At 43.5% G+C, this 23,941-nt stretch overlaps 7 protein-coding genes across 7 annotated transcripts; 3 read left to right on the top strand and 4 right to left on the bottom strand.

The window, feature by feature from the left end:
• Nucleotides 1-198: 198 nt before the first annotated feature.
• EAE98_012223 (uncharacterized protein) lies at nucleotides 199-1,626 on the bottom strand (the record flags this gene model as incomplete). The annotated part of the gene is made up of 4 exons (XM_038959848.1): nucleotides 199-658; nucleotides 740-857; nucleotides 915-1,290; nucleotides 1,450-1,626. 4 exons carry the CDS (start codon nucleotides 1,624-1,626, stop codon nucleotides 199-201), a joined length of 1,131 nt encoding a protein of 376 aa, XP_038803788.1.
• Nucleotides 1,627-2,722: 1,096 nt separating this feature from the next.
• On the top strand, nucleotides 2,723-4,478 carry EAE98_012222 (uncharacterized protein; the record flags this gene model as incomplete). The annotated part of the gene is made up of 4 exons (XM_038959847.1): nucleotides 2,723-2,939; nucleotides 2,999-3,440; nucleotides 3,490-3,829; nucleotides 3,879-4,478. The coding sequence occupies 4 exons, from the start codon at nucleotides 2,723-2,725 to the stop codon at nucleotides 4,476-4,478; spliced, it is 1,599 nt and encodes a 532-aa protein (XP_038803787.1).
• A 609-nt stretch (nucleotides 4,479-5,087) lies between these two features.
• On the top strand, nucleotides 5,088-6,503 carry EAE98_012221 (uncharacterized protein; the record flags this gene model as incomplete). The annotated part of the gene is made up of 2 exons (XM_038959846.1): nucleotides 5,088-5,491; nucleotides 5,546-6,503. The coding sequence occupies 2 exons, from the start codon at nucleotides 5,088-5,090 to the stop codon at nucleotides 6,501-6,503; spliced, it is 1,362 nt and encodes a 453-aa protein (XP_038803786.1).
• Nucleotides 6,504-8,205: 1,702 nt separating this feature from the next.
• EAE98_012220 (uncharacterized protein) lies at nucleotides 8,206-9,502 on the bottom strand (the record flags this gene model as incomplete). Its single annotated transcript, XM_038959845.1, has 4 exons — nucleotides 8,206-8,253; nucleotides 8,326-9,116; nucleotides 9,221-9,338; nucleotides 9,434-9,502. The coding sequence occupies 4 exons, from the start codon at nucleotides 9,500-9,502 to the stop codon at nucleotides 8,206-8,208; spliced, it is 1,026 nt and encodes a 341-aa protein (XP_038803785.1).
• A 258-nt stretch (nucleotides 9,503-9,760) lies between these two features.
• Nucleotides 9,761-13,095, top strand: EAE98_012219 (uncharacterized protein). The gene is made up of 2 exons (XM_038959844.1): nucleotides 9,761-11,149; nucleotides 11,197-13,095. The coding sequence occupies exons 1-2, from the start codon at nucleotides 10,787-10,789 to the stop codon at nucleotides 12,256-12,258; spliced, it is 1,425 nt and encodes a 474-aa protein (XP_038803784.1). The 5' UTR covers nucleotides 9,761-10,786; the 3' UTR covers nucleotides 12,259-13,095.
• EAE98_012218 (uncharacterized protein) lies at nucleotides 12,772-17,317 on the bottom strand (the record flags this gene model as incomplete). Its single annotated transcript, XM_038959843.1, has 3 exons — nucleotides 12,772-14,746; nucleotides 14,865-16,807; nucleotides 16,907-17,317. The coding sequence occupies 3 exons, from the start codon at nucleotides 17,315-17,317 to the stop codon at nucleotides 12,772-12,774; spliced, it is 4,329 nt and encodes a 1,442-aa protein (XP_038803783.1).
• A 905-nt stretch (nucleotides 17,318-18,222) lies between these two features.
• Nucleotides 18,223-23,490, bottom strand: EAE98_012217 (uncharacterized protein; the record flags this gene model as incomplete). The annotated part of the gene is made up of 15 exons (XM_038959842.1): nucleotides 18,223-18,926; nucleotides 18,979-19,338; nucleotides 19,390-19,428; nucleotides 19,475-19,868; nucleotides 19,925-20,821; nucleotides 20,874-20,971; nucleotides 21,026-21,114; nucleotides 21,169-21,445; nucleotides 21,498-21,561; nucleotides 21,612-21,768; nucleotides 21,817-21,940; nucleotides 21,990-22,442; nucleotides 22,500-22,697; nucleotides 22,749-23,324; nucleotides 23,391-23,490. 15 exons carry the CDS (start codon nucleotides 23,488-23,490, stop codon nucleotides 18,223-18,225), a joined length of 4,530 nt encoding a protein of 1,509 aa, XP_038803782.1.
• Between the last annotated feature and the right edge of the window lie 451 nt (nucleotides 23,491-23,941).

Here is a 23,941-nt window from a genome sequence, read left to right as displayed (position 1 = left end):
AGATTTCCTTTGCGGTCCTACGAAAACCGTATTCCTATCCCATAGTACACCAATAAACCAAATTTTCCGTTCCAGGCCTACTATTTAAGCTTCCTTACTTCCTATTCCCAATACGTAATCCATATCCCGCCGAGCAAACAATCCACTTAACCTCAAACCCAAACCCAAACCCAAACCCAAACAAATCCTATCCCATCCTTACACCCCCTCCCTAATAGGTATATCGGTCCTCGTTCTAAGAGGAACACTATTCCCACTCTCCCCGTCCCCATTCCCATTCCCATTCCCAAACCTCCTATCCTCCTTCACCACCACCCTCTCACCATCCGCATTCTTCCAAATTATCTCTCTCTCCTCATCCATACTCCCAAGCATTTCCCTTTCCCTCTTCCCCCCAATTCCCATACCTAGTCCGCTACCAATCCCACTATTACCCAACCCACCACTCCTCCCATAATACCCCACCGACCCCTCAAAACTCGACACCACCGGTTTATTCCTATGCACCAAATGCCACAGCGCTGGTAAATTAACAATAACACCTGACATATTGCGTTCAATGATATCACAGATGAATTCATTAACGAGAGCCCATGTAGCGTCTGGAGCAAGGAAAGCGGGCGCGTAGTGAATATTAAGAAAAGCTACTATTGTTAGACTTTGGTTTGTCAGCATTTACTGAGGAGAAATGGAGAGAAGGTGATGAAAGTGGGGGGGATGAGAAGAGGGGGAAAGTTACAGGAGACCCGAGCCTGTAAGAGCGAGGATGGTGAGTTTTCTTTGGAGATCGATCTTGATGTTCCAGAGGAAATAGATGGGTGATAACGAATAGACAACATCCGTAAACACACCGAACGCTATTCCCATCAGTTAGTTAGTTACTTCCTCATTGTCAAGGTAGGAAGGAAGCATACCATAGAAAATATAAACCACAGCCAAAAACCTCTTCCCTGAAACCTTCGTTCCCTTGACTCTCGGATCCCAAAGCTTTTCGATCGGAGTAGCTTGAAGTCCCCAAAGCAACAGACTTATAAAACTAGATACCACTGTAAAGGCTAGTAAGATATAGATACTTATTGTAAATCGACGATGTGTGTCTTTGATGATATTGAGTAGAAAGAAACAAACACTGCATTTGATAGCGCAGATAGCCAGACCGGCGATACAAACGGCGAGTTGAGAGTATTTTGCGCAGGTAATGAGGGCGAGGGGGTGAAGATATTGTTCGTGACGACCGAAACCAGACTTTATGGCTACAAGGTCGAAGGCGTTGCCTACGAGATTGAGGAGCTGTGAGGATTGAAATGTTAGTTGCTTGTACATCCGTACTGTTTCATATCTATATTGTTTGGTGTTGGGATGAACAATGAAAGTAATGGAGGACAATTTATTGTACATCAATATCATTTTGGTGGTGTGAGGAAGTGGGTTTGGGTCGGGGTTATTTACTGTCCCAAGAACAATCAAATAGTCATCCCAAGTATATTTCAATCCATGCTTCCATTTCGTGATTACTCTTGCCGTCGTCGTTATGATCAAGAGTATCGTGACGACGATAATCACCGCATACAATTCACCACTGCGGCTCTCGTTGGGGATGCTGGGGTCGAATTTGAGTTCCGACATTGTGAGGTTAAATTTTAGTAAGGACGGTAGTTGGAAAAGAGATATCTTGTCAGATTGCGAAGTCAAGTCAGCCCAAAGACTAGAGAAAAAAAGAGAAAGAATATGACAGGGCTGAGAGAGGCGTTGTAAAATGGGCTTGTTTGCGGGCAGGCTGGGATAAGAGCTGAGCGACATTGTATTTCTCAAGCCTTGAGCTGACGACATATTGTTAGTTCATGCATTAATAGAAAGGGGTAGTTTCCTTGCTGAATACTACACCCATCATACATGTCAGCCCGTTGTGAAAGGTATTGGTGTTCTGAAGGAAGCGGGGGATTGTATGGGTTGTAAGGTCGGAGAGTAGGGTTGAATCTCGTAGATGTGGCATACCTGATGGTACAAGGTGGATCTCACTGCCGGAAGTTAATGGGGATGATGATACAAGGCGGGTGACACTACCGGACATTGATGTAGTAAGAATCCATGTCGTACACTGTAAGCAGTAAATTGGCCTATGGTAGGGATTTGAATAAGAAAAGTGATAGAAACTTCAACGTGCATACAGAATTATTGTGGAGTCAGCTTACATTCAGATACATCGAAGTAAGAATCGGTTATATGCTGCAGTAGTGAAGAATATCTATTGGTGATGTCCGAGGATGATCATTCGTATCTGACTGAATAGGGTATTTGTCAATATAAGAATTTGTTATATATTATATTAATGAAGAATGCGTATTAGTTAATAGTATTCAAGAAACAAATCGATATTCAGAATAATAGGTTTTGTACTTCATAAATGATCTGATCCAATCATAATTCTTATTTGATCGAATAGGATTCTGCCAATATATAATGTGCCACAATAGTGAAGAATCTCTATTGCTGGGCGATGTCCAAGGAGCAAATCGGTGAATGTTGGTTCGGTGATTATAATTTTAACTTTCTCTCTCTTCCATCATGAATTCGTTTGTTCTTCTGTGAAGAAATCTCTCGTTCATGTTTTTTCTCTTCTTTCAAATTAATGAAGTGAACAAATGTCACACGCTGTCTTCACGTTGCCTTTGAGTGGCAAATCCTTTTTTGAACTTGAACTTAAATCTGAATTTCTGGTACAATGACGGAGCACTCTGGGAAGAAGAGAATAGCTATAGTTGGCGGTGGCATCTCTGGCATGTCCTGCATGTGGAAATTGAGAGATACAGATTGGGACGTTCATCTATATGATGCCGATTCCAGACTAGGAGGGCATGCCAATTCATCCAAATTCGAAGGAAATGGGTATTCGGCGTCAGTAGATACTGGATTTGTTGTGATGCATGAGGGATTCTATCGTGAGTTGATCATGAGGTGCTGCATATATTCATGTTGTGTGAGGCTAACAATTTCCCAGCAAAGTTTAATGCTTTCTTGAAGGCGCTGAATGTTGAAACAGTGCCAACTGACATGTCGTTCGGAGTATCTGCCGATGGGGGTTCATTCGAATGGACAAGTGTCTCATTCATGGGCTTCCTCGGTAGTTTTTATAATATCTTCAGTCTTTGGTTTTGGCGACTTATATTCGACATAATTCGATTCCACTACTGTGCGACGGATATATTTCACGAACAATCAGTTGCCCAACAATGTATGAAAGTAACTTGCCTGCGTCAAAAGCACGACGCAAAATGCACACACAGCCAAAACCTCGAGTCCATCGGCCAATATCTTGATCGCAAATCGTACTCTGAACAATTCAAAAAGTACTACTTGATACCGATGGGCGCTGCCCCAAGATGTATTGACCCAAGCGAATTTGAGAGGGACTTCCCAGCGACCACATTCATTCGCTTCATGTAAGCGATTCCAAGAGAAATGCTCTATTCAAACACTGAAATTTTATAGGGACGAGCATGAACTTCTCGATACCATTTCCAAAACATGTCGCTGGCGTGCTTTTAAGAATGGTTCCAAAACCTATATTGACGCATTTTTAAAAACTTTGAAGCCTAATCAACATATTCACTTGGAAATGCCAGTTACAAGCATAAAGCGCGATATGAATGATAAAGTCACTCTGCTTACAAAGGACGGGTCTACTAAAATTTTCGACCAGGTCGTTCTGGCTGTTCATGCAAATCAGGCACTGCAGATCCTTGGCGACGGCGCGACTCCAAACGAGAAGGAAATTCTGAGGCATTTCAAGACCACCAGAAACATTTGTTATCTTCATTCTGATGAGACAGTAAGATCCAGATACTTCTGAAATGAACATTATTTGATTCAAAGTCTAGTTAATGCCTCGTCGAGAAACTGCATACGCATCCTGGAATGTTCTTATGAAAAGCTCATCTTATAAACCGTTGAAAAGAGTAACTGAAAAAATGAGACTTTTTTCAAAAGAACTCTCGATGGTAAAGAAGATCAGAGATGAAAGAATCGAAAAAATTTCAATCACGTTCGATATGAACAGGTTGCAAGGAATCCCCATGCCTGGTGAATCTGGTAGTCCAGGGCGGGCTTTGGTGAGCATGAACCCAATTCACACACCTCGAGGTGTAAGAGCATCATTCGTTTACTATCACCCACTATTCACATCGAACAGTGTGCTTGCTTTGAAGGGTATGCATCTGATCAATGGTGTTTCGACAGTTAGTTTCGCTGGGGCGTGGATGGGTCATGGTTTTCATGAAGACGGGTGTAGAGCAGGTATGGACGCAGCTGAAAAACTTTTAAAGATCGCCGAGGCAGGAAGATGTGCCCTTCTGTCAGATAGTGCTGAAGATTCTCCAAAGGAGAATTTTAAAGAGAAAAGATCGATGAAAAGGGCGGCCTGTCGCGTAATGATCCGTGGTATTCAAATATTGATAGAGATTTCCGAAGCTTACATGTAGAGGGAGGCACAGGAAAAGAAGGAGGCGGCGAGAGGAAGGCGAAATCAAGATTGACTTGGAGTATCTGTATCTGGTGGTAGAGTATTTTCATGTAAAAGAGAAGAATGAACAATGGCGTTCGTTGGCGTCAGGTGATAATAAGATGCGAGGTCCACGGAATTGGTGTGTGTGGCTAAAAGGGTGTGGCTTAAAAGTGGCTAGAGTGGTTGCACTAACCTTGGAACCACCCGGTGAACCCCGCTTTTTAAAGTAGTGTAAAACCCCCGCTACCTCATCAGGCACAAGATGATACTCGTAGGTATATTTTATATCTTCGAATTGAATTCTCGTTGTTAATGTAACACCACTACAATATCATCCTTGGCTGTTGTGCCACCTACAACCTCGGTATGCAACTGTTTGCACAAGCTTCCAGATGTCTTTGGTCATCTCGGCACATGCAGTGAATATGAATAACCGTATGTAAGTCTTACCAAAAGGTTCTGTATCCATACTGTACTATCTATACCGTACTCGTTTGCTCTATCAGTCGTTTTCTTCTACCACTCTTTAAATTCAGAATCAAATCACAAAACATTCCACGTCACCCCACCAAGTCAACATCACATCATGACAACCATCGAAGAACAATGCAAGATTGTCGATGCTACCTGTAAGAAATACCGCTCTTTACCATGGATCCCATTGTCTCAGATGCAGAAGGCAAGTTCACGCGATCCTCCAGCAAGGAGAGCGGTTTGGATCAGTCGAGCCGTCTTCCCCTCTCCTCCCGAAAACGACTTGCGCGATGCCCTATATCATATCTGCGAACATCTTAAGGAGCCTTATCACAATATCACTCCTGCCATCGAAACTCCTCTACTTGATGTTCGCCTTGAATTTGTTGGAAATCGTGCTGGTGCGGATGCCAAAGCTGCAGAGCCTGATATACCCGAAGTGGACAAATTGAAGGCGCTGGAGAATGAATGCGAGAATGATTTTACGATTCTGTTTGTACATGGAGGGGGTCTATAGTTAGTAATTCGAAACTCAATACAGTTTATATACTCACATGTTCTCTTCAACAGCTTCAGCTGCCCTGCCGAATATCGTTCCGCCACCAGTCGTCTTGCTCGATTAACCAAAGCGCGAGTCGCATCCTTTGCCTACCGACTTACCCCCCAGAGCACATTTCCTGGTCCTCTTCTTGACATCTTGACTGGATATGTAAGCCTTTTGTATCCACCACCAGGATCAACACATTCTGCTGTTCCAGCAAATCGTATCGTTCTCGCTGGCAACAGTGCCGGTGCAAATCTTTGTCTGGCATTAACCAAATTCCTTCTCGAGTACGGAAATAATCCTTGGAAGAAAACACTCTTATTTCATGGACGCGAAATAGCTTTACCACTGCCCGCCGGCTTAGCAATGTGCAGTGGATGGGCTGATCCATGCGATGTCATGCCTTCATGGCGAGACCCGAACGCGGATGATATACTCGGTATTCTGCAACCTGCACTTTTACAAGGTCATCCTACCGATAAGATTTGGCCTTCAAATCCACCACGAGAACATCTTTACTGCTTTGCTGCAACGCTAGATCACGAACTCGTATCTCCTGCTGCGGTGCGCGACTGGACTGGAGCTCCACCAATGTGGTTTGCACTGGGTTCTCGTGAGCGAGGTATCGATGGTAACAGAGTTGTAGCTAGTCAGGCAGCACGATGTGGAGTTGATGTGCAATGGATTGAATATGAGAATATGCCACATGAGTTTATGATCATTTTAGGCGCTCTTCCACAATCAAAACATTGTTTTGAGGAATGGTCCAAGGTGTGTAAGGAGTTTGCTGCAGAAAAGACCAGGAAGTCACAAGCGCTTAGATTCAAGATGCCTGATTGTGCGGAAGTCGAGAACCTGGGCGAAATTGCTGATATCTCACCCCTTTCCTTCGAGGAAGTGAGGAGACGTATGCGGAAGGCCAATTCAGAACGACCTATCTGGACAGGCGGGTCGAAGTCTTTAAAGTGTAAGGCTATGATATGATATGTTATAGCGAGCTCTTGAAAGCTTTGATGATGGTAGAATTCTGAAATTAGGATATTGGGAATACAATAATGTGGCTTAATGCCAGGGAACTACAATACTGCGGTAATAGAACTTATATTTAATAAGTTATTCGCAAAGATGCAAGAGGATTATAAGGATCTGGGAATCTAAATACAAGTATGTGCTAGCGGGAATGCGGTGTCGGAAGGTAAGCACAACAAACTAATATATCGTCGAATATTTAATATTATTTGTTCTTCGCATACACCATGGGGAACGTTTATACATTGATTTCGTGAGAGTATATCCCCTCTTCTTTAGGCCGAGCTTCTATGCAAGGCACGAAGGTCAAATCGCATCACTTTCCTATATCAGTATCTTCATCCAATCCTTTAGTAACCTCGCCGCTCCTCTGGTTTTTCCGAATAAGCTATGCACTTGTAATTTTCGTCTTTGTAGGCTTGGTTTTTTTAGATCTTTCCTTCTAATATTCGTTAATCGTATTTCGAAGGTATAAAATATCTTCTAGTGATTGTCAAGTAGCATTGTTCTCCGAATAACCCATACATCCTTTTCAGACTTCGATATCTATCGAGACCAATTTGTATCATTTGACGATAGGTTTAAAAAGATCAATTTTCGTCTGTTTTTTTCGCTTGTATACCTAGGTAGAGATAACTAACTAATTCTATCTAACTATATATAAAGTATGAAGTAAATAAACTTATAGTATATATAAAGATATAAATAATATATGTATATAAACCATCTGAATAACTAATCATATATATCTATCTATCTATCTTTTCAATTTATCATCCTCCTCGATCTAGGAAACTCATTTCATTCCAAATCCCACTCCAATACCCACTCCCATTCCTATTCCAATTCGAATTACCAATTTCTAAATCTTATCTTAAAATCCATATCGTTCATCAGTCGCAGCCATTGTGCTTCCTTCCTTCTTCAATTTTCAATCTTCAATCTTCATTCGCTCCCCTCCATCCCTCCCTCCACCTCACTCACTCACTCACTCACTCACTCCCTCATCTAGACTCAGCTCAGCTCAGCTCAGTAACCAACCCCACCAAAAACATCCACAATCAATTTCCCTCGCCCCCTCTTTCCCGTGGTCTTCCCCCCCTTTTGACCCCACCTACCCACCCACCATGATGCTAAAAGGTATGGTATGGATGGACAGTGGAGAATGGAGAATGGAGAATGGGTGGATGGAGGGGAGGGAAGCAGTGGAAGAGAAGAAGTCGGTTAAGGCGGGATTCGGAACGGGTGGATGGACGGGATGGAATGGAATGGATCGAGATCGTAGAGAACATAATAGCATACTCTCTTTTGATCAGAAACTCACATCCAAATACAAAAACCAACAAACATATCAATAATAGAGGAGTCATTTCATTATAATTTTACATCGCTTGCATAATACATTGCCTGAAATCAAATAGCTAGAATCATGACCAAACATATCTCCATCGAATTCATCAAAAAAATTGAAATCTTATCTATATTCCTTCATTTCATCAGATGTATACATACATGCGAAAATAAAGCGCTAGTATTGCATTGGAATTGAGGATCTCAAAGATTCATTGTAAAATTCATTTCAGGAATTGAGGTCTGTTGAAAGGTGGGTATTTTCGGACTATTTGATCATAGGGATTTTGAGAGAGATTTTTTGAGTTTAGTTTCCTGGGTTCTTGGCGACAAATTCAACACCCTTTGCGATGTTCTGTGAGAAAGATGTGTTAGTATTAAATCTAAATTGAATAGAGATAAACCTCAATATCATAGGAAAACGAACCTTCTTCAAATCGGCCAAGCATGCCTCCAACAACTTCTCCTCAGCAGCGTCAACCTTTCCGACTTCCAAGATCTTTTGAACACCATCTGGTCCCAACTCAACCTTGCTGGCGAAGAAATCAACACCTTGATCCTTGTACAATGGGCTGTCAACGAAAGTTGGCTCAACAACACCAGTCTCTCCTTGGGAAGCCTTCAACAAAGATTCGGCCATACGGGCACCAGCCATAGCCATGGAGAGGGTAGCGGATCCAGCACCGTCCTTAGCTTGAACAACTTCATCACCACCGAATTGAACACGCTTGAGAAGGTTCTCGTTACCGACGAGATCTGGGTGGGAAGATTGAGAGAAAAGAGGAACAATGGTAACACCAGAGTGTCCACCAACAACGACAATGTTTTCATCGGCTGGGTCGGACTTCTTGATCTCACTAACGAATCTGCTAGCTCTAACAACATCCAAAGTGGTAACACCGAAAAGTCTCTTTGGGTTGTAAACTCCCTTGGCCTTGAAGATCTCGGCAACAATTGGGACAGTAGAGTTAACTGGGTTGGAGATAACGAGGATGTTGGCGTTTGGTGCAGACTCAGCAGCAGCCTTTGCGAGATCGCGAACAATGGATGCGTTGGTGTTGAAGAGATCATCACGAGTCATACCAGGTTTACGTGGAACACCAGCTGGGATCAAGACGATTTCGGCATCTTTGAGAGCAGAGGCGAGACCAGATGGTGTTGGCTCATATCCGGTAACCTTGGACTTGGTGTTGATGTGGGAAATATCAGCTGCGACACCTATTTATCCAATTGAACATCCTGTTAGCGTAACCGTACATCCAAATTCCCTTCTTCTTGACTTTATCTCCTTGACAATATATATTCAAGAAATTTCGACGAACCTGGACCTCCACGGATATCGTACAAAGCCAAATCAGTGACGCGGGGGTTCAACTTGAGGAGAAGGGACAATGGTTGTCCAATTCCTCCAGCAGCACCGAGGACGGTAACCTTGGAGAGCTGTATTGTATATAAAATTAGTTGGGATTCACAAAATGACGAAGCCAAACCAATGAGTTCAACCAAAAACATCAGACGAGAAAACATGATCTTACATCTCTAGCAGAAGCAGAGAAAGCTCTGGTTTGGACTGCTCCAGTCAATGCTCTTCTTGCGGCGAACATGATGTGAAATATATTATTATTTGATGAGGGGGTGGGAAAGGAGAAAGGAAGAAAGAATGTTGGTGTGGATTAAATATTTGATGAGGGACAAAAAAGACTTTCGGTGGAGAGGAATCTTTTCGTGTGCCGGTAATAGGTTATTTCATACAAGCTGTTGTTTGTGTTGACCAAGGTTTCCGGCTGGTTCCCGATCGTTGAAACTAAACCTAGATAGGAAAGGCCGCATGATTTTGATGTGTCACGTGTGGATAGTGGACCGAGGTCGGCATTTGAAAGATGTTGGGTTATTTTCGGAGAATCGCAAGAGAATGTGTACAAGGAAGCAATGTCTTTGGATATACAGAGTAGAGAGCTATGAGACTTTGAGAGCTTGAGAGCTTGTCGTCATCATCAATCGATTGAGATGACGCTCCGCTGGCCCTCCGGGGGCCACTGCCGTGGAGGCAGACTATTTTCAACATGATTACATATGCGTTCTGATATTATACGCACAGGTGCGTTGTGTTGGACCTGGATTCAGAGCATAGTTTTATCTTTGTGTGCAGGTTAATGATGTTTTGCTACTCGAAAAGCATTCATTCATTGAGAGTGGCTAGGTCAAGAGGCTTGGCCTTCTAACTTACAAACTCATCACATCCTCTGTCTTCTACAGAGTCACATACTTCCCATAGTTGGGAATGAGCTTACTTTCTCTATAATCAGACCAAATCTCCAAGGTGGATGACATGGTATCATCACGAAAGTTCAGGTTTCATCTAGATTACAATACCCAGGTGCTCAAACACAATCCAGGCGAGCCAGGGAATCTCTCGGCAAGCTTTAGATATTAATCTATTGCGTCCTGAAGTCCTTCCGAATTCCATGTATACCCGAGCCTACAACCGCTCACCCGAAATATATATCCCACCTCACCACTTGACCCAGCAACAATTCTTTACTTTGAGCAAGTGCTTCAATTTCAAGATCTAGTGGTCTGATTGGCACGCTTGAAACGTTGTGTCGTTGATCTAATTCTACTCTTGGTTCGGATAAAATGGAAGAAACGTGGGGGAACATAGGTGGGGTTATACAGGAATAGCAATATCTACAACTTTGAATATCAGCCTAAATGCAAAGATCTTGTCTTCAATTACATAAAACGTATAACCATATAAATTTGAGCTTCGAGACGTGCGAACTTTCTCTTTATTCTTATGACTGAAAGTTCTTGCAGTAGGGAACTTTTTGTTGGCACTCTTATTATAGTCGTACAAGTTACCAAGCTGCTTCTCTCCCATTTACAACATGTCTAACGGCATCCTTCGCGTCAAAGGCGACCAAATCGTCGACAACTCTGGTAAATCAGTCATCCTTCGTGGGGCGGGTCTAGGAGGATGGATGAACATGGAGAACTTCATCACCGGTTTTCCAGCCCAAGAACATCAGCATCGAGCTGCCATGTTAAAAGTCCTGGGCAAGGAGAAATACGAGTTCTTCTTTGATAAATTCCTAGAGTATTTCTTCATGGAAGAAGATGCCAAATTTTTTGCTAGCCTGGGTTTGAATTGTCTACGTTTGCCATTCAATTATCGTCATTTCGAAGATGACATGAATCCTAGAGTTTTGAAAGAAAGTGGGTTCAAACATCTGGATCGTGTTGTTGATCTTGTAAGTATATCTCGAACCTCTATGTCTACATATATTAACACAAATAGTGCGCCAAACATAAAATCTATACAATCCTCGACATGCATACTGTCCCTGGCTCGCAAAACCCAGAATGGCATTCCGATAATCCATCAAACTATGCCTCTTTCTGGGACCATAAAGATCATCAAGATCGTACAATATGGTTGTGGTCGCAAATCGCCGCCCGCTACCGCGATAACCCATGGGTAGCAGGTTATAACCCCATCAACGAGCCCTGCGATCCCCAACATCATCGTCTCCCAGAATTCTACACCCGTTTCGAATCCGAAATTCGCCAAATAGACCCCAACCACATTCTCTGGCTAGACGGAAATACCTTCGCCATGGAATGGAAACACTTCACCACCATCCTTCCCAACTGCGCCTACTCACTACACGACTACTCATCCATGGGTTTCCCGACCGGCACCCCCTTCACCAATTCCCCCGCCCAAATCGAGCAACTCGAATCGAGTTTCCTACGTAAATGCAAATTCATGCATACCCACTCCGTTCCCAGCTGGAACGGCGAATTCGGTCCCGTCTACGCCGACCCATCTCTCGAGCCCAACGCCTCGGAAATAAACGCCCAGCGCTACTCTCTCCTGGGCGCCCAACTACAAATCTACGATAAATACCAAATCCCCTGGAGTATCTGGCTCTACAAAGATCTCGGACTCCAAGGCATGGTAACCACATCTCCCTCCTCCCCATATAACTCCCTCATATCCTCCTTCGTTGAAAAGAAACGCGCTCTCCAGCTCGATCTATGGGGGCCCCCTGCTTCCGAATCGTTAGATAAAGCATTAGATCCGCTCGTAAAGTGGATCGAAGAAAATGCTCCAAAGGCCAAAGAAGAATATCCGACAACATGGGGCATTCAAAGACAGATTTTGAGAGGAGTAGTACAAACATACGCAGTGAAAAGTTTTTCGGATGAGTTTGCGGAGCTTTTTAGAGGGCTGGATGAAAATGAATTGGATGCTTTGGCGGGAAGTTGGAAATTTGAGAACTGCATGCGCAGAGAGGGATTGAATAAGGTGTTGAGTGATTTTGCGCAAGTGAGGAGAAGAGCTGAGGGAGAGTGAAGAAATTTTGTGATATAGTGCTGTCGGCCATACAGTAGGCTGGCCCCGTATTCATTTTGACTGCTTTTCTACAGTTGTGATATATCGCTTGTTTCAAAAGTGAAGCTCGCTTTCCTAAACCTCAAATTTACCAATCGAGGAGGAATCAAAAGCTAGCGCTTCCACCTTTACCACTCCAACTCCTCTGCTTCTCCACCGTCCACTAAGGTGTAGACAGAGCTTCAAAGTTGATGTGAGGTATATGTAATAAAAGCGATGAGACTGCCTTACTACACGAACACCTGTGAAGTTGGCGATCCTGCCATTTCTTTATAAAATTGGAACATAATCAATCATCTTTCATGCCCACAATCGACCGTTAAAAAAATGTCTATTATACGCTTGAACTGTTCCAATCATCCTCAAACCCCCGCTAGTTATATACAATCCGCTGATCTTTTCTCAAAGAACAAGAAATAAAGACATACAGTTATTCGCCAAGCCCAGCCCAGCCCCTGGGAAAATCTGCCCGTTTTAGAGATCGTACCCCTCTGCTCTTTCTTTTCCTTTACGAGAAGTAAATACCGTCTCCAGCTCAATAGTGGAAGCCTCGCCTGCCCCGTTATTATCATTGTCATCTGTGTCAGCATGACCATCATTATCCATGTTATGTTCTCCATGTACATTATCCTCATCATTGTTATCCGTCTTGCCAATAAGGGGCTGGTATTCCTCATCCGATTCAGCAGCATCAACATTCGTTCCTGCACTATTGCCCTCCCTAGACTCAACTCCCCCCTCATTATCTTCTGTCTCGCTAGCAAGAGGCTCGCATCCCTCGCTTGTTTCCGCAACCTCCACATCCGACTCCTCACTACTACTCTTCTCACGCTCCTCTCCTTCTCCATCTTTCTTCATCTCATTACCACTCGATCCATTCCCACTATCCTCTTCGCTAATAACCTCATCAATTGGCGTCTCATCATTCATCGTCGCACCAATCGCCTCACCCGTTAAAAGATCAATCGCCCCACCAACATCACTCTCACTAACAAGCAAAGCTAAAAAGGCTCTCCGGGGCGGAACACCCGTTACCACCACCACCTGATGCAGATCATTCTCCGGATCCACAAGCATATTCCTCATATCTTCCTGTCCGAGAGGATTTTCATCTTGCAGCACTTCAGCCGCACGATCAACATTCCCAGCAGTAGCGTTGAGAAGATTAACAGCTTCAACACGCGACGCTCCCAAATCTCCAAGTCTCTGCATCATTTCTGCAGGAATGGGCTCCTGGTATACATGATCCTCGTTTTGCTCTCGACAGTTGGGCATGCCGCCTTGCGTAGCTTCGTTACCACCAGTGGTGCTGATACTGGATTCGTGTTGAGAACCTTTGGAAGCAATGTTGTTTTTGACCCTCAACACGTCTATCTTCTCAGAGATACTACCCCCCTTTCCACCAGCGCCGCTCCTCGAAGATTCCCCACGTGTTTCACCCCGAAATGCTTGACCGGGGTCAGCCGCTGGGAACAGATCCGGAAGCGGAGCTAAGATTAGTGAAGACCGTCTACGAAATAATTGAGTATCAGAAGAATTTCTTGAGATATCTGCACCCGCCTCGCTAGCATTTCTATCACGCCTGAAATTCTCACTTGGGGCTGCTGCACAAGGCCAATCATCCAAGACTCCCGCACCCTTTGCCGTAACCGGACCGGCCTTGCCAGTGTCTGAAGATGCTTCGCGCGCGTTAGAGGAAGAACCATCTTGTCTGTGTTGTTGGCCTTCTCTTGTATACCAATTGTCAAAGATTTCCCGCACACGACGTGCCCTTAATAAGTGATTGTTTGCGCGTGTAACTAAGTTGGGAAAGGTAACGGCATCCCGCGGTTCGTTGCTCAGATCTACCATTTCGCAACTGTTCTGTACATATTGGCGGATGTCATCTACCTCATCGTCGGTAAGCTGTGTTTCGAAGTTGTGCTTAGAACTAGGGGCGCCATGTATGATAGCATTGCGCTTGAACCAGATTTCCTCCTTGAGAGAAAGAAACTTCCATAAGATATCTAAAAGCTCGTTTCTAAAACGCCGCTGTGTCTCATTTTCCGTCTCATTTTCTTCTTGTTGGCTTTCGGGTCGTTGTCTTGAAGCCCGGTCAGGCTCTGAAGGCTTCGGAGACTCAGTATCTTCAACATGCTCAACATTTTCAACCTGTGCTGCATTTTCTCTTTCCTCCGAAGTATCCGAATCAACCTCTCTAACCGTTTCAACAGTTTCAGCTCCCTGTTCTGAAAGGTTGACAACTTGTCGAGGAGTTTCATTTTCTACAGATTCATCTTTATCTCGATTTTGCCCATCCCCCATCCCCGAAACACCACTGTCATCTCGATGATGTCTTTGCAGTCTATCTTCTGTGCCAGGCATGTCATTTTCCGTCGCTGGTAGATCAGGTCCTATTATTGCCCCTTCACTTTCTGAACGGTTTCTTAACAATCGCGCAAACCTCAACCTGTTTCTTGTAAAAAATCTGGTCTCATTCTCATTCCCACTCCCTCCTCGTAGCTGAGTTTTATTCGTCAAGTACATCATTGTAGGGCGTGGATTTAAGCGATGAATCACGAAATAACTTGCTTTGAGCAGTTCTTGCCAAATTCCTTCTCCTTTGAGTTATTCCCTTGGCAAACTTTGTACAAGCTCCCAGAATAAAATTAGTTATCAGCCGATAGTTTTTCTTTACACCGAGTCTGTTCTCTTTCTTTTGAATTTTAGCTTTAAATCCCAACTCATGGATATCTGTCGGTTCCGGTTCTTTGGCACGACTGCTGGAGTGATGCTCCGGTGAATCCGTTTCCAACCCTCTTACATTTGCCGCAAGTTCGACTTCGGTGTTGATTTCCAGCCGTGGATACTGGTATACATTGCTCAAGTGTGAACCTTCGCTCGCTCCGGCAAGTGCAGGGTACCGCTCATATTGTTCAAATTTGTCTTCCGAAGATTCCCTTTCTTCCTCGCCTTCCGTAGTTTCTAATCGCCTCTTGGATTCATCGCTAATTCTTTCGCTGCCTTCGTACTCATCACTATCTTCAACCTCTTTCTTCCGGGGTTGTTTCTTGTATCTCTCGCAAAAGAACTTCTCTTTGATAGATCTCAGAGGAATTGTAACCATAACACGTAACTTATCGCGTTTATGGGTAGCCTTTGACGATTTTGATGGACTATCAATAGAAAGACTCCCAGCCGTATTTATGATCCCTCCCCTAAGTCGCATATCATTCACTTCAAGGCCAGTGTACGAATGTGTAGAATCACTGCTGCTGTTGAGATTTTTCGTGAAGTCGTAATGGCATTTTGATTTAGATTCAACGCTTGAGCTATAAGGCTGATTGCCTTCAGTGAAAATTTCAGGATTGGGCTTGGCGATAGATTCAACAGAATCATTACCTCGAATGCCGCGTCTTGTATCAATCCTCAAGTCTATTGTTGGATCATACTCAGGAAATGGTTCCGCAGCAAAGTTAGAACCACCATAACCAAGATCTATATCATGCTGAAAGTTGTGATAGGAAATTCTCTCGGTGATCCGCTTGAAGTACTGTTTAAAGTTGTTTCTGTTTGAAGCATCTCCTCCACGAAGATGAGGAAGGCATTCTGAAATAGGTGAAGTTGATTCTTTGACATCTGCTGCGAGTGGAGTATTACAAGGAGTCTCGAAACTTGTTACGCTTCCAAAGCCGGTTGAAGCTAATTGTTCTGAGGTTACTTGGGATGGAATGCTTTCTGAAATGAAAGAAGTTGCTTCTTCACTGTCCGGCCCAGAGTCAACTTCTAGGGTAGGGGTTTCCGCCACAGCAAGCTGTTGCAAAGCTCCATGTAGCTCGGTTTGAACCCATGGCCATTCAAGAATTGTACCAGAGTTTTCATTTTGCAAAGGGTGGAAACACGACTTTTTCTTGGTATCTTGTCGTTCCATTTCAACTTGTTCTACCCAGTCTTTCACCACCTCAAAGCAATTCGGGGTTGTTTTTATATATATAGAAACTCCCCCTTCATCTGAATCATTAGAGGAGTTAGTGGCTTCTATAGGCTCATCTTTCATAGTGGTTGTCATGTGTGTAGGTATTTGGTAGTTGAAATGCTTAGCATTGGCCAGCATCTGCATCTTCTTCATTTGGTGATACTGCATCGTTTGAACATCAGTTTTTGGCTGTCCTTTAGTAGTAGCTCCGATGCTTTGAGGTATCAGTGGTTGCTGCGTTTGTTGTTGAGATTGCTTATTGAGCTCTTCGGATAGTTCGGAGAGGGCTGTTTTCACATGAGGCTCTTCCCCAGAGCCATCCTTTGATGTCGAATCCGAACTGGATTCTTGCGCAGATGTTGAGGGTTCATGACAATCTCCACGTAGCTTAATACCACTTAGTCGAAGTCCGATTGAAGTGTATTGCGCAATTTTTGCATCAGCTTTGCTACAGGGAGTTGAATTGGCATTTGAAGTTTCCCTACGTTGTAATTGTCGAGTCGAATATCCATTGAATATCCGAGGGCGAGGAATGTAGTGGAGTAGTTCATCGTGCTATCGATACGGTATCAGTGAGTATCCTAAGCTAAGTAATGGATCATTTCATCAAATTTGACTTCAGCTGAGACAAAATCTGGACAAAAAAACACTTACATTCACCAATCCACGAACATAAGAGCCACTATCTGGTAGGAACCGAGACGTACCCACCGAAACAGGACAACCTTCGAAATGCCCCAAACTACAGGCAAAATCTCTCAAAATATCCTTCAGTGTTTCGTCAATTAATGGTATATATTCTGCCCCTTCAAAATTTAGCTCAATATTGATGAATTTCCAAGGATGAAGTTTGTGTTTTCTTAGCACTATCTTAAGATTGTTGGATATAGATTGCTGGATTTTGACATTAGAGAGCTTGTTATGGCTTATTGTCTTCCTTAGAGCATGAATTTCTCTCGAAATGGACGAGGAGGCGAATGTAAGATGGATAATGATCTCTGATAATTTGGGTTCCGCCAATAAAGCACGAACGGTTGATAGGGCTGGGTCGGGTCGAAAAACCATATTGAATGAATATTCTAATCTTTGCTATAATGTTTTTTGATAACGACAGTGATAATAAAGTAGCTTTCTAGGTATGCAAAGTAAACAAATGCTCGTGGATATTGAACGAGCGTAATGATTATGTGAATGACATTGATAATGAACAGGTTTGTGCTTTGCAGTATCAACATGAGAAATCTACCTCTTTTCGCCGTTCGTTCTTACCCTAGTTGTCGCTCAAGTAGTGATGAAAACCTGGAAGAAATCATACCTTCGCTCCTTCGTAATCCAGAGATCTTCTTAACAAACGATTCCTAGAGTGTGATGTCAGTATAAGAACATCATGAAAGATCTGTCATATGATTACAGAACTTGTACGGTTGCCATCAATCCAAATATGCGAATGCGGAGTAATAGAGGCACCCGTACGCTCACCTTGCTGTCAAATCCCCAAGGCGACTTGAGCTCAGTGTAAGCATATACGATGGACTGTTCCTTTTTGGTCTTCATAATGGATCACTGAAACACATCACAGCTATCAGAACTTGCAAATATTGATTTTTACCTCATACACTAGCTTATAACCAGCAGACATCATCATACCTAGATAATTTTAGGCAAATACCCATCATAACGACCCTTTGAAGTAACAATCCCCAACATTTGTTTTTAAACCCATCTTAGTTGGGCTAAATCCCAGTCATCGCATCCTATCATTCGCTAGTTTTTTTGCCCAGATACTCCTAAACAAAGCCATAGCAAGAAGCAAAAATCAAAGACCGTCCGCGCGTCGTGGAACACCATTATTATGAAAATTTTGTCATATCCGTAAACGCCACCCTAGCAGAAAGAGAATGAAACGAAAATCTTACAAAAATAAAATGTAGATAGTGGCTTATGAGCAGCAAGGCTAAACATATAGGTGTCTAAGCGGAAGGAAGCACAGAAGTTTCGGTCGAAGTAGCTTCGGTAAAGACAGCTTCTGTTGGGGTAACTTCGGCAGGAGGAAGAATAGCAGAAGAAATTTCGGCAGCTGGAGCATCAACATCCATTTTAGAAGATTCCATCTCAGGAGCTTCTTGATGCGTTCCAGACTCCTCGTCATTGCTAGTCTCTGTATCCGCGGGACGCTCATTCTTGACAGCAATTTCCTCTGCAGCATCATCTCTTTCGGCACCAACGTTGAGTTCGTCATCCTGAGCTGCACTGCCTTCGGTAAGTCCATCGTCCTTTTCACCACTCAATTCTTCAGCTTTGACATCCTTCATGACCTCATCTTCTTTCAGAGATCCAGTCTCTTCAGACTCTTCATCCTTAACGCTGCTGAGAACTTTCTCCGCTTCATCTTTTTCGTAGGTCTCCAATGCACGAGCAACTTGCAATCTCATATGACGTTCCCATTTTGGCATTACTTCACCACCAACTTGAGCACCATTGAGGACCTGCAAGTAATCTCTGCGCATAAGCAAATAAACTTCGTCGGTCTTGTTGTTCATACTCTCCTCAACTCGTCTACACATCTTATCGAGACTCCTTTTGACTTCATCGCAACTTTCTTTGAACATAGAGTTGCGTTTTTGATCAATAGAATCGCGCATATGGTCTTTCATGCGCATATACATGCCAGCTCCTTGAAATGACATTAGCACCAAAATTAATGGGAAAGCAAGATTTTAACATACCTCTTTCACTAGCACAGTATTGATAAGAAGGTGCCAAGTTCCTAGCAATTACAGGCACAAATTCTCGATTGGCATCACGTTGAAGATTGTTAATAGCTTCGACCATTTCCGTGGTTAAGATCGAGAAAGTTGCTTCGTAAGTTCGGAGTTGTTGAGACAGCATGGACAAGCCAGCAATTCCAGAACCATTTCTGCGGCTTCTACTCTCAACTGCCTGATGAAACTTCTTCAGGATCAGATTGGCGTTTGTAGTGAAACTACGCAATACAGAGGGAAGTCGACGGGAAAAATTCTTCTCCCAATGGCTTGCCAGATATTTCATGATTGGCTCTGTCAAGTCGCTATTAAAATCATATGTACCTTGGGCCGTTAGTTTTGCATTATTTTGAAAACCATAAGATAGGGTCTTACCACTCTTGTTTCCATAAACACCATCTCTACGAGTAACAGCTAGTATCGTTAGCGTGGTAATAGTATTCGTCTGAAGAGAAATTACCCTTGTATGTCTGGAAATGCAAACCGCCAGCTGCACGATCTATTTTGTTGACAGGGGAGCCCCATTTCGCAACAATTCCAGGGGCTTGGTCCGCAGCCAAAGGTATTACTTCGCTGAACTTTTCGAAAATATTCTCGGTCAGGGCGTCTTTCATTTCCAAAATACACTTTCCCACGGCCTTATCGAGGCTTTCCTCTAAATCCTTAACGTTTTTTTGAAGCCAGCGCGCCTCGGTGGCCTTTTGCGAATCTGAGAGGTTAATATTGGTTCCATCATTGTTGGACCATAAAGACAAGGACAACACGAGCTGAAGAAGAGAATTCAGAAATCTACGGCAAGCAGCACTTCGACCAGCTTCGGTGAGTTTCTTGCAGTGCGCTTGAAGTTGTGGGATCTAAAAGAATCAATTATCAGCTGTTCATGGAATTGAGGGTTACCAAGTCAAAATACCTCGGTTTCCTGGACATTACGGAAGCCCGGTATTCTGGCGTCCTTTTTCAATCTTCCATTCAACTGTTGATAGGCTCTGCTACTAACGCAAAATACTGGAAGACTGCGAGCCACGGCGTCATAATCTCTGATGTCCTCATCCGGGTTGAAATTTTCGGCATCTTCCTCTTCAGCATTTTCCATGTCGAGTTCCTTGATACCAGTCGCAAAGTCTTGCTGAATAGCGGTCTTTGAATAATTGTTGCGACCATCAATACAGATGGCTCTCATTCTGGTGTCAATTTCTTTTCTTTCCGCATCGAACCCTTTCGATTGATTTTTGACATCTTTGATTGCAAGTTCAATCGCAACCTTTTCTTTACGGGCTTTCTTTTTGGTGTCCTTGAGCTCGTCAATCTTTTGTTCAATATCTTCGACTGTTAAAGGTTCGCCTCTGTCGGGGTCTTCTTCCTCAACCTCGGTCTCATTATCAGAAACTTCATCTTGTACTTCCCGGTCGTCATCCTCATCATCATCAATGAAATCATCGTCATCATCTTCGGATTCGGATTTCTTCGACTTCTTACGCGACTTCTTTGGTGAAGAAGATCGCTTTCGCTTGGGAGATTTCTCAAGCTCGGCTTTGGGAGCGTAAACGGTCTTACCCGCATCTAAATCTCGTCTCAGATCATCCCAAATATCTAAGCTCTCGTCTGCATCGTGATAGATGTCATTATACACGGCCATGCTCTCTTTTAATTCTGCAATTTTTGCGTTAAGTTTATCAACTTCCTTGTCAATTTGGTCAATCTTTGCGTAATCTTCTGTCATAACGTCTTCAAGACCCAAAGAATCTGACGCTTCAAGAACAGAGATATCATCAGTCTTGGAGCATATAAACGTAATCCTCGAGAATTGCTACTTGTTGATTAGCAACTGCGAGTCAGGCATGTCTGTCATATTCGCTTACCCCATCATACTTGAGTTGGCGTTTAAATGATTCTCCTAAGAGAGACTTCGCAGCTTTATCGTCAACTGCACGATTAATAGGCGCACAAACCCATAGACCTGTTATCTTATTAGACAATAGTTACAAAGGAAGCAAAGAAATTGTAGTAATACCGGTACATTGTTTCATGTAGCCAGCTGCCACAGCGGCGCGAGCTGCGTTTGAGTCGTGAACACCAGGCAAGTCGACAATAACAGCTCCGCTAATAATCAATAAGCTTTCTGAAAGAACGCACAATCAAGGTTCAGGTACTCACGTAGAGAGAGCATCGGCTTTTACAAAGATTCTCACAACTTTGATCAAGGGCCAAAATTCCATAGTCGTCTTCTCTTTCTTCTTCTCGCTAGTTTTGCCTTTCTCTTTGGTAGACTTTTCTTTGCTATCAACGTAACGTTGAAGTTCCTTGTAGAAGAATTCTGGAGACGACTTCTCAATGGTCTTGGTAGTTCCGAGAACTTTGCGAACATCGAATTCGGCTAGAAGCTCTTCAACGGTGGATTTTGCTAGCATTTCATGGGTTTTGTTCGGGTAGACTAATGTACAGTTTAGAAAGCAAATTATATAGGATGGGTTATTTTTACTTACCCGCCTTGATCTTAGCATATGCAATTCCAGCTTCGGTTTCTGCATTCGAACAATCTCGTGAAACCTGAGAAGAAGTTAGGGATATCATTTAGTTACATTCAATCCATTCCTTACATTGCCAGAAACATCAATCAACTCATTCAGAGAAAGTTCAAGGTCTTTCTCCCAGTCAGATTCTTGGATGAACTCAATCTCTGCTCGATATTTTTTGTTCGGGTCATCAATAGAGTTCCATGACATTTCTGTAACAACGGCGGTACAAGCGCGCATACTAGAGATTTATGAGCATCTCAGTTCCTCAACAGAACAGGAAACATACCAATTGGTAGGCACTAGGCGTTCTTCATCAAGCATAGCATTGATTATACTACTCTTGCCTGCACCCGTGTTTCCAACGACGCCGATAATTGTTGGTGTATCAACAACTTGAGCTTGTAAAGTTTCTGCGAACATGATTAGGATGGAAGAAAGCTATATACTGGCACCACTTACCGATTTGTTGCAGCCAATGGCTAGTGTCTTGGTTTCCCTGAGCTTCCGGTACTTGAAGGTGCTTCTTTAAACCATTGAGGAAATCGTTTGTTTTCTTCACCTCTTCTTCCAAAACTTCTGGTGAACTATCATCCATGAGCTTCTGAAGTCTAAGCTTTGCGAGTTCGACAGTTTGTGGTTCTGGCTCTGGGCTTCCATTTTCACCTTCGGCCGCCAAGTCATAGTCTGCGGGGTCCATCGAGGTTTGATCTTCGGTTATGGAGGCTCGAGGGCCATTGGCTGAGAGACTGGGACTTTTTGGAAGGGGTTTGGTATCAACGGCATGTTCAGGCGAGGGAGGGCCATGATTTGATATAGGAAGATTCGACTTTTGGGCATCCTTTGTTGAATAGTACTCACGGGTTTGAGTTGGCATTTTATCCCAGGTCCTGCGCAAGGAGGAGTCGATTTCAGCTACTTTGTAGTTAGTATAAGCTGGTATGGGACATTTAAATTCAGAGCAGAAGTTACCAGGTGTTGCGCTTGAGCTTGTGTAGTTCCCACGATGTATTTCAGCAAAGGACTCGAAACCTAGGAGATGATTCGACGCAGAAGAACTACCCGGTGAGGGTGTACTGCTGGCATTTTTCGGAACTTTCGATTCCCAGAATTGGCGCGACGCGGGCGGTAGAACAACCCATGACTTCTTCAGAGCAGCCTCGATTGAAGCTGTTCTCGATTAGCTTAGAAATATACAGATTTTATCAGACTATAACCTACCAGGTGTACCTTTAGATTCCCAGTAGTTTTTACGATGAGCGTCAGCGAATAATTTATAACCAGAGATAAGTTCTGGCGTAGGAATACTTAGTTGAGTTGATCCTGATCCTAAAGGTCTAGGGGTTGGAAACTGTCCAACTTCAGGCATCGAGCGGGAGATGACAGGCGTGTTGAAGGGGCTTGGAGAGATACTTGAGACAGCTGATTCTGTCTTCACCGTAGCCAGCGTCGGTTCAGGGTCGGGCTTGAACTTTGTCGGTGTTTCAGATGCAGAGTGCATGCGATTTTGTGTTGCATCATCGATGGATTGTAATGGCTTTCGTCTGGTGTCAGAGACATTGTCTCCCGAGGCAGCTTTTGTACTCCAAAAAATGATAACATCATCATTAAAATGGTTGATTTGTTGCATCTGACTTGTCAACGACACGATGTGATGACCTTGATGAAGTAAAACCATAAGCCCGCATTTCTTGTGAAATGCTTTTTGGACTTTCGCAACAGTGTGTTTGCCTTTAACCTTGAACCAATGCAAATTTTCCGAATCCAAATGTGAGACATTCTTATCAGGCTCAAGTACTGAGTACAAAGGGATCAATCAGCAACTTAGACATTCAACAAAAAGCGATATCAGTAGCAACATACCAGCTGCCCAAAATTCGCCCGGTTCTCTGCCAGCTTTAGGTGCCACTGCCAAAGCTTTTTCATGGAACGCGTGATGTAACGCGAGCCCATGCTCCTCCATTGTGAGAAGTTTTTGATGGCGGGGTAGTGTGGTTCAATGAACTTTTGACAATGTCTTGTCTTACGTTGCGGGGGTAGCTGGGGTTAGGTCGATGAGGATGGATCAATCGATGCGAGATTGCGCTTAACCTTTCATACCAACGTGGAAACCGATCCGTAAGCAATAAAATCTAGGAGTGAGTGAAGATGAGTTCAATTCTGAGTTTGATGAGGAGTATAATTGAGAAAGAATTAAATTGAGTATGAGTCCCAATCGCAGTCCAAGTCTTGTGAGTTTGTTCTGTTGAGACTTTGTCATGATAAGGTTTACGCGACGTGACGTGAACGCGTCAGATGAGGGGCAAGCGGAAGAAACTAACAAGGATTATTGATTGCGTAATCACGTGATACAAACAAACACGACTTCATCCCTTGCGCCGCGTTTGTTCTGCAGTCCTTTACTACCTCGGCTT

This window comes from Botrytis deweyae (genome assembly GCF_014898535.1).
Source record: "Botrytis deweyae strain B1 chromosome Unknown BDEW_061, whole genome shotgun sequence".
Classification (NCBI taxonomy): Eukaryota; Fungi; Ascomycota; class Leotiomycetes; order Helotiales; family Sclerotiniaceae; genus Botrytis; species Botrytis deweyae.
Note: the sequence above shows the minus strand (reverse complement) of the source record. Positions and strands in the feature narration are given on the sequence as shown.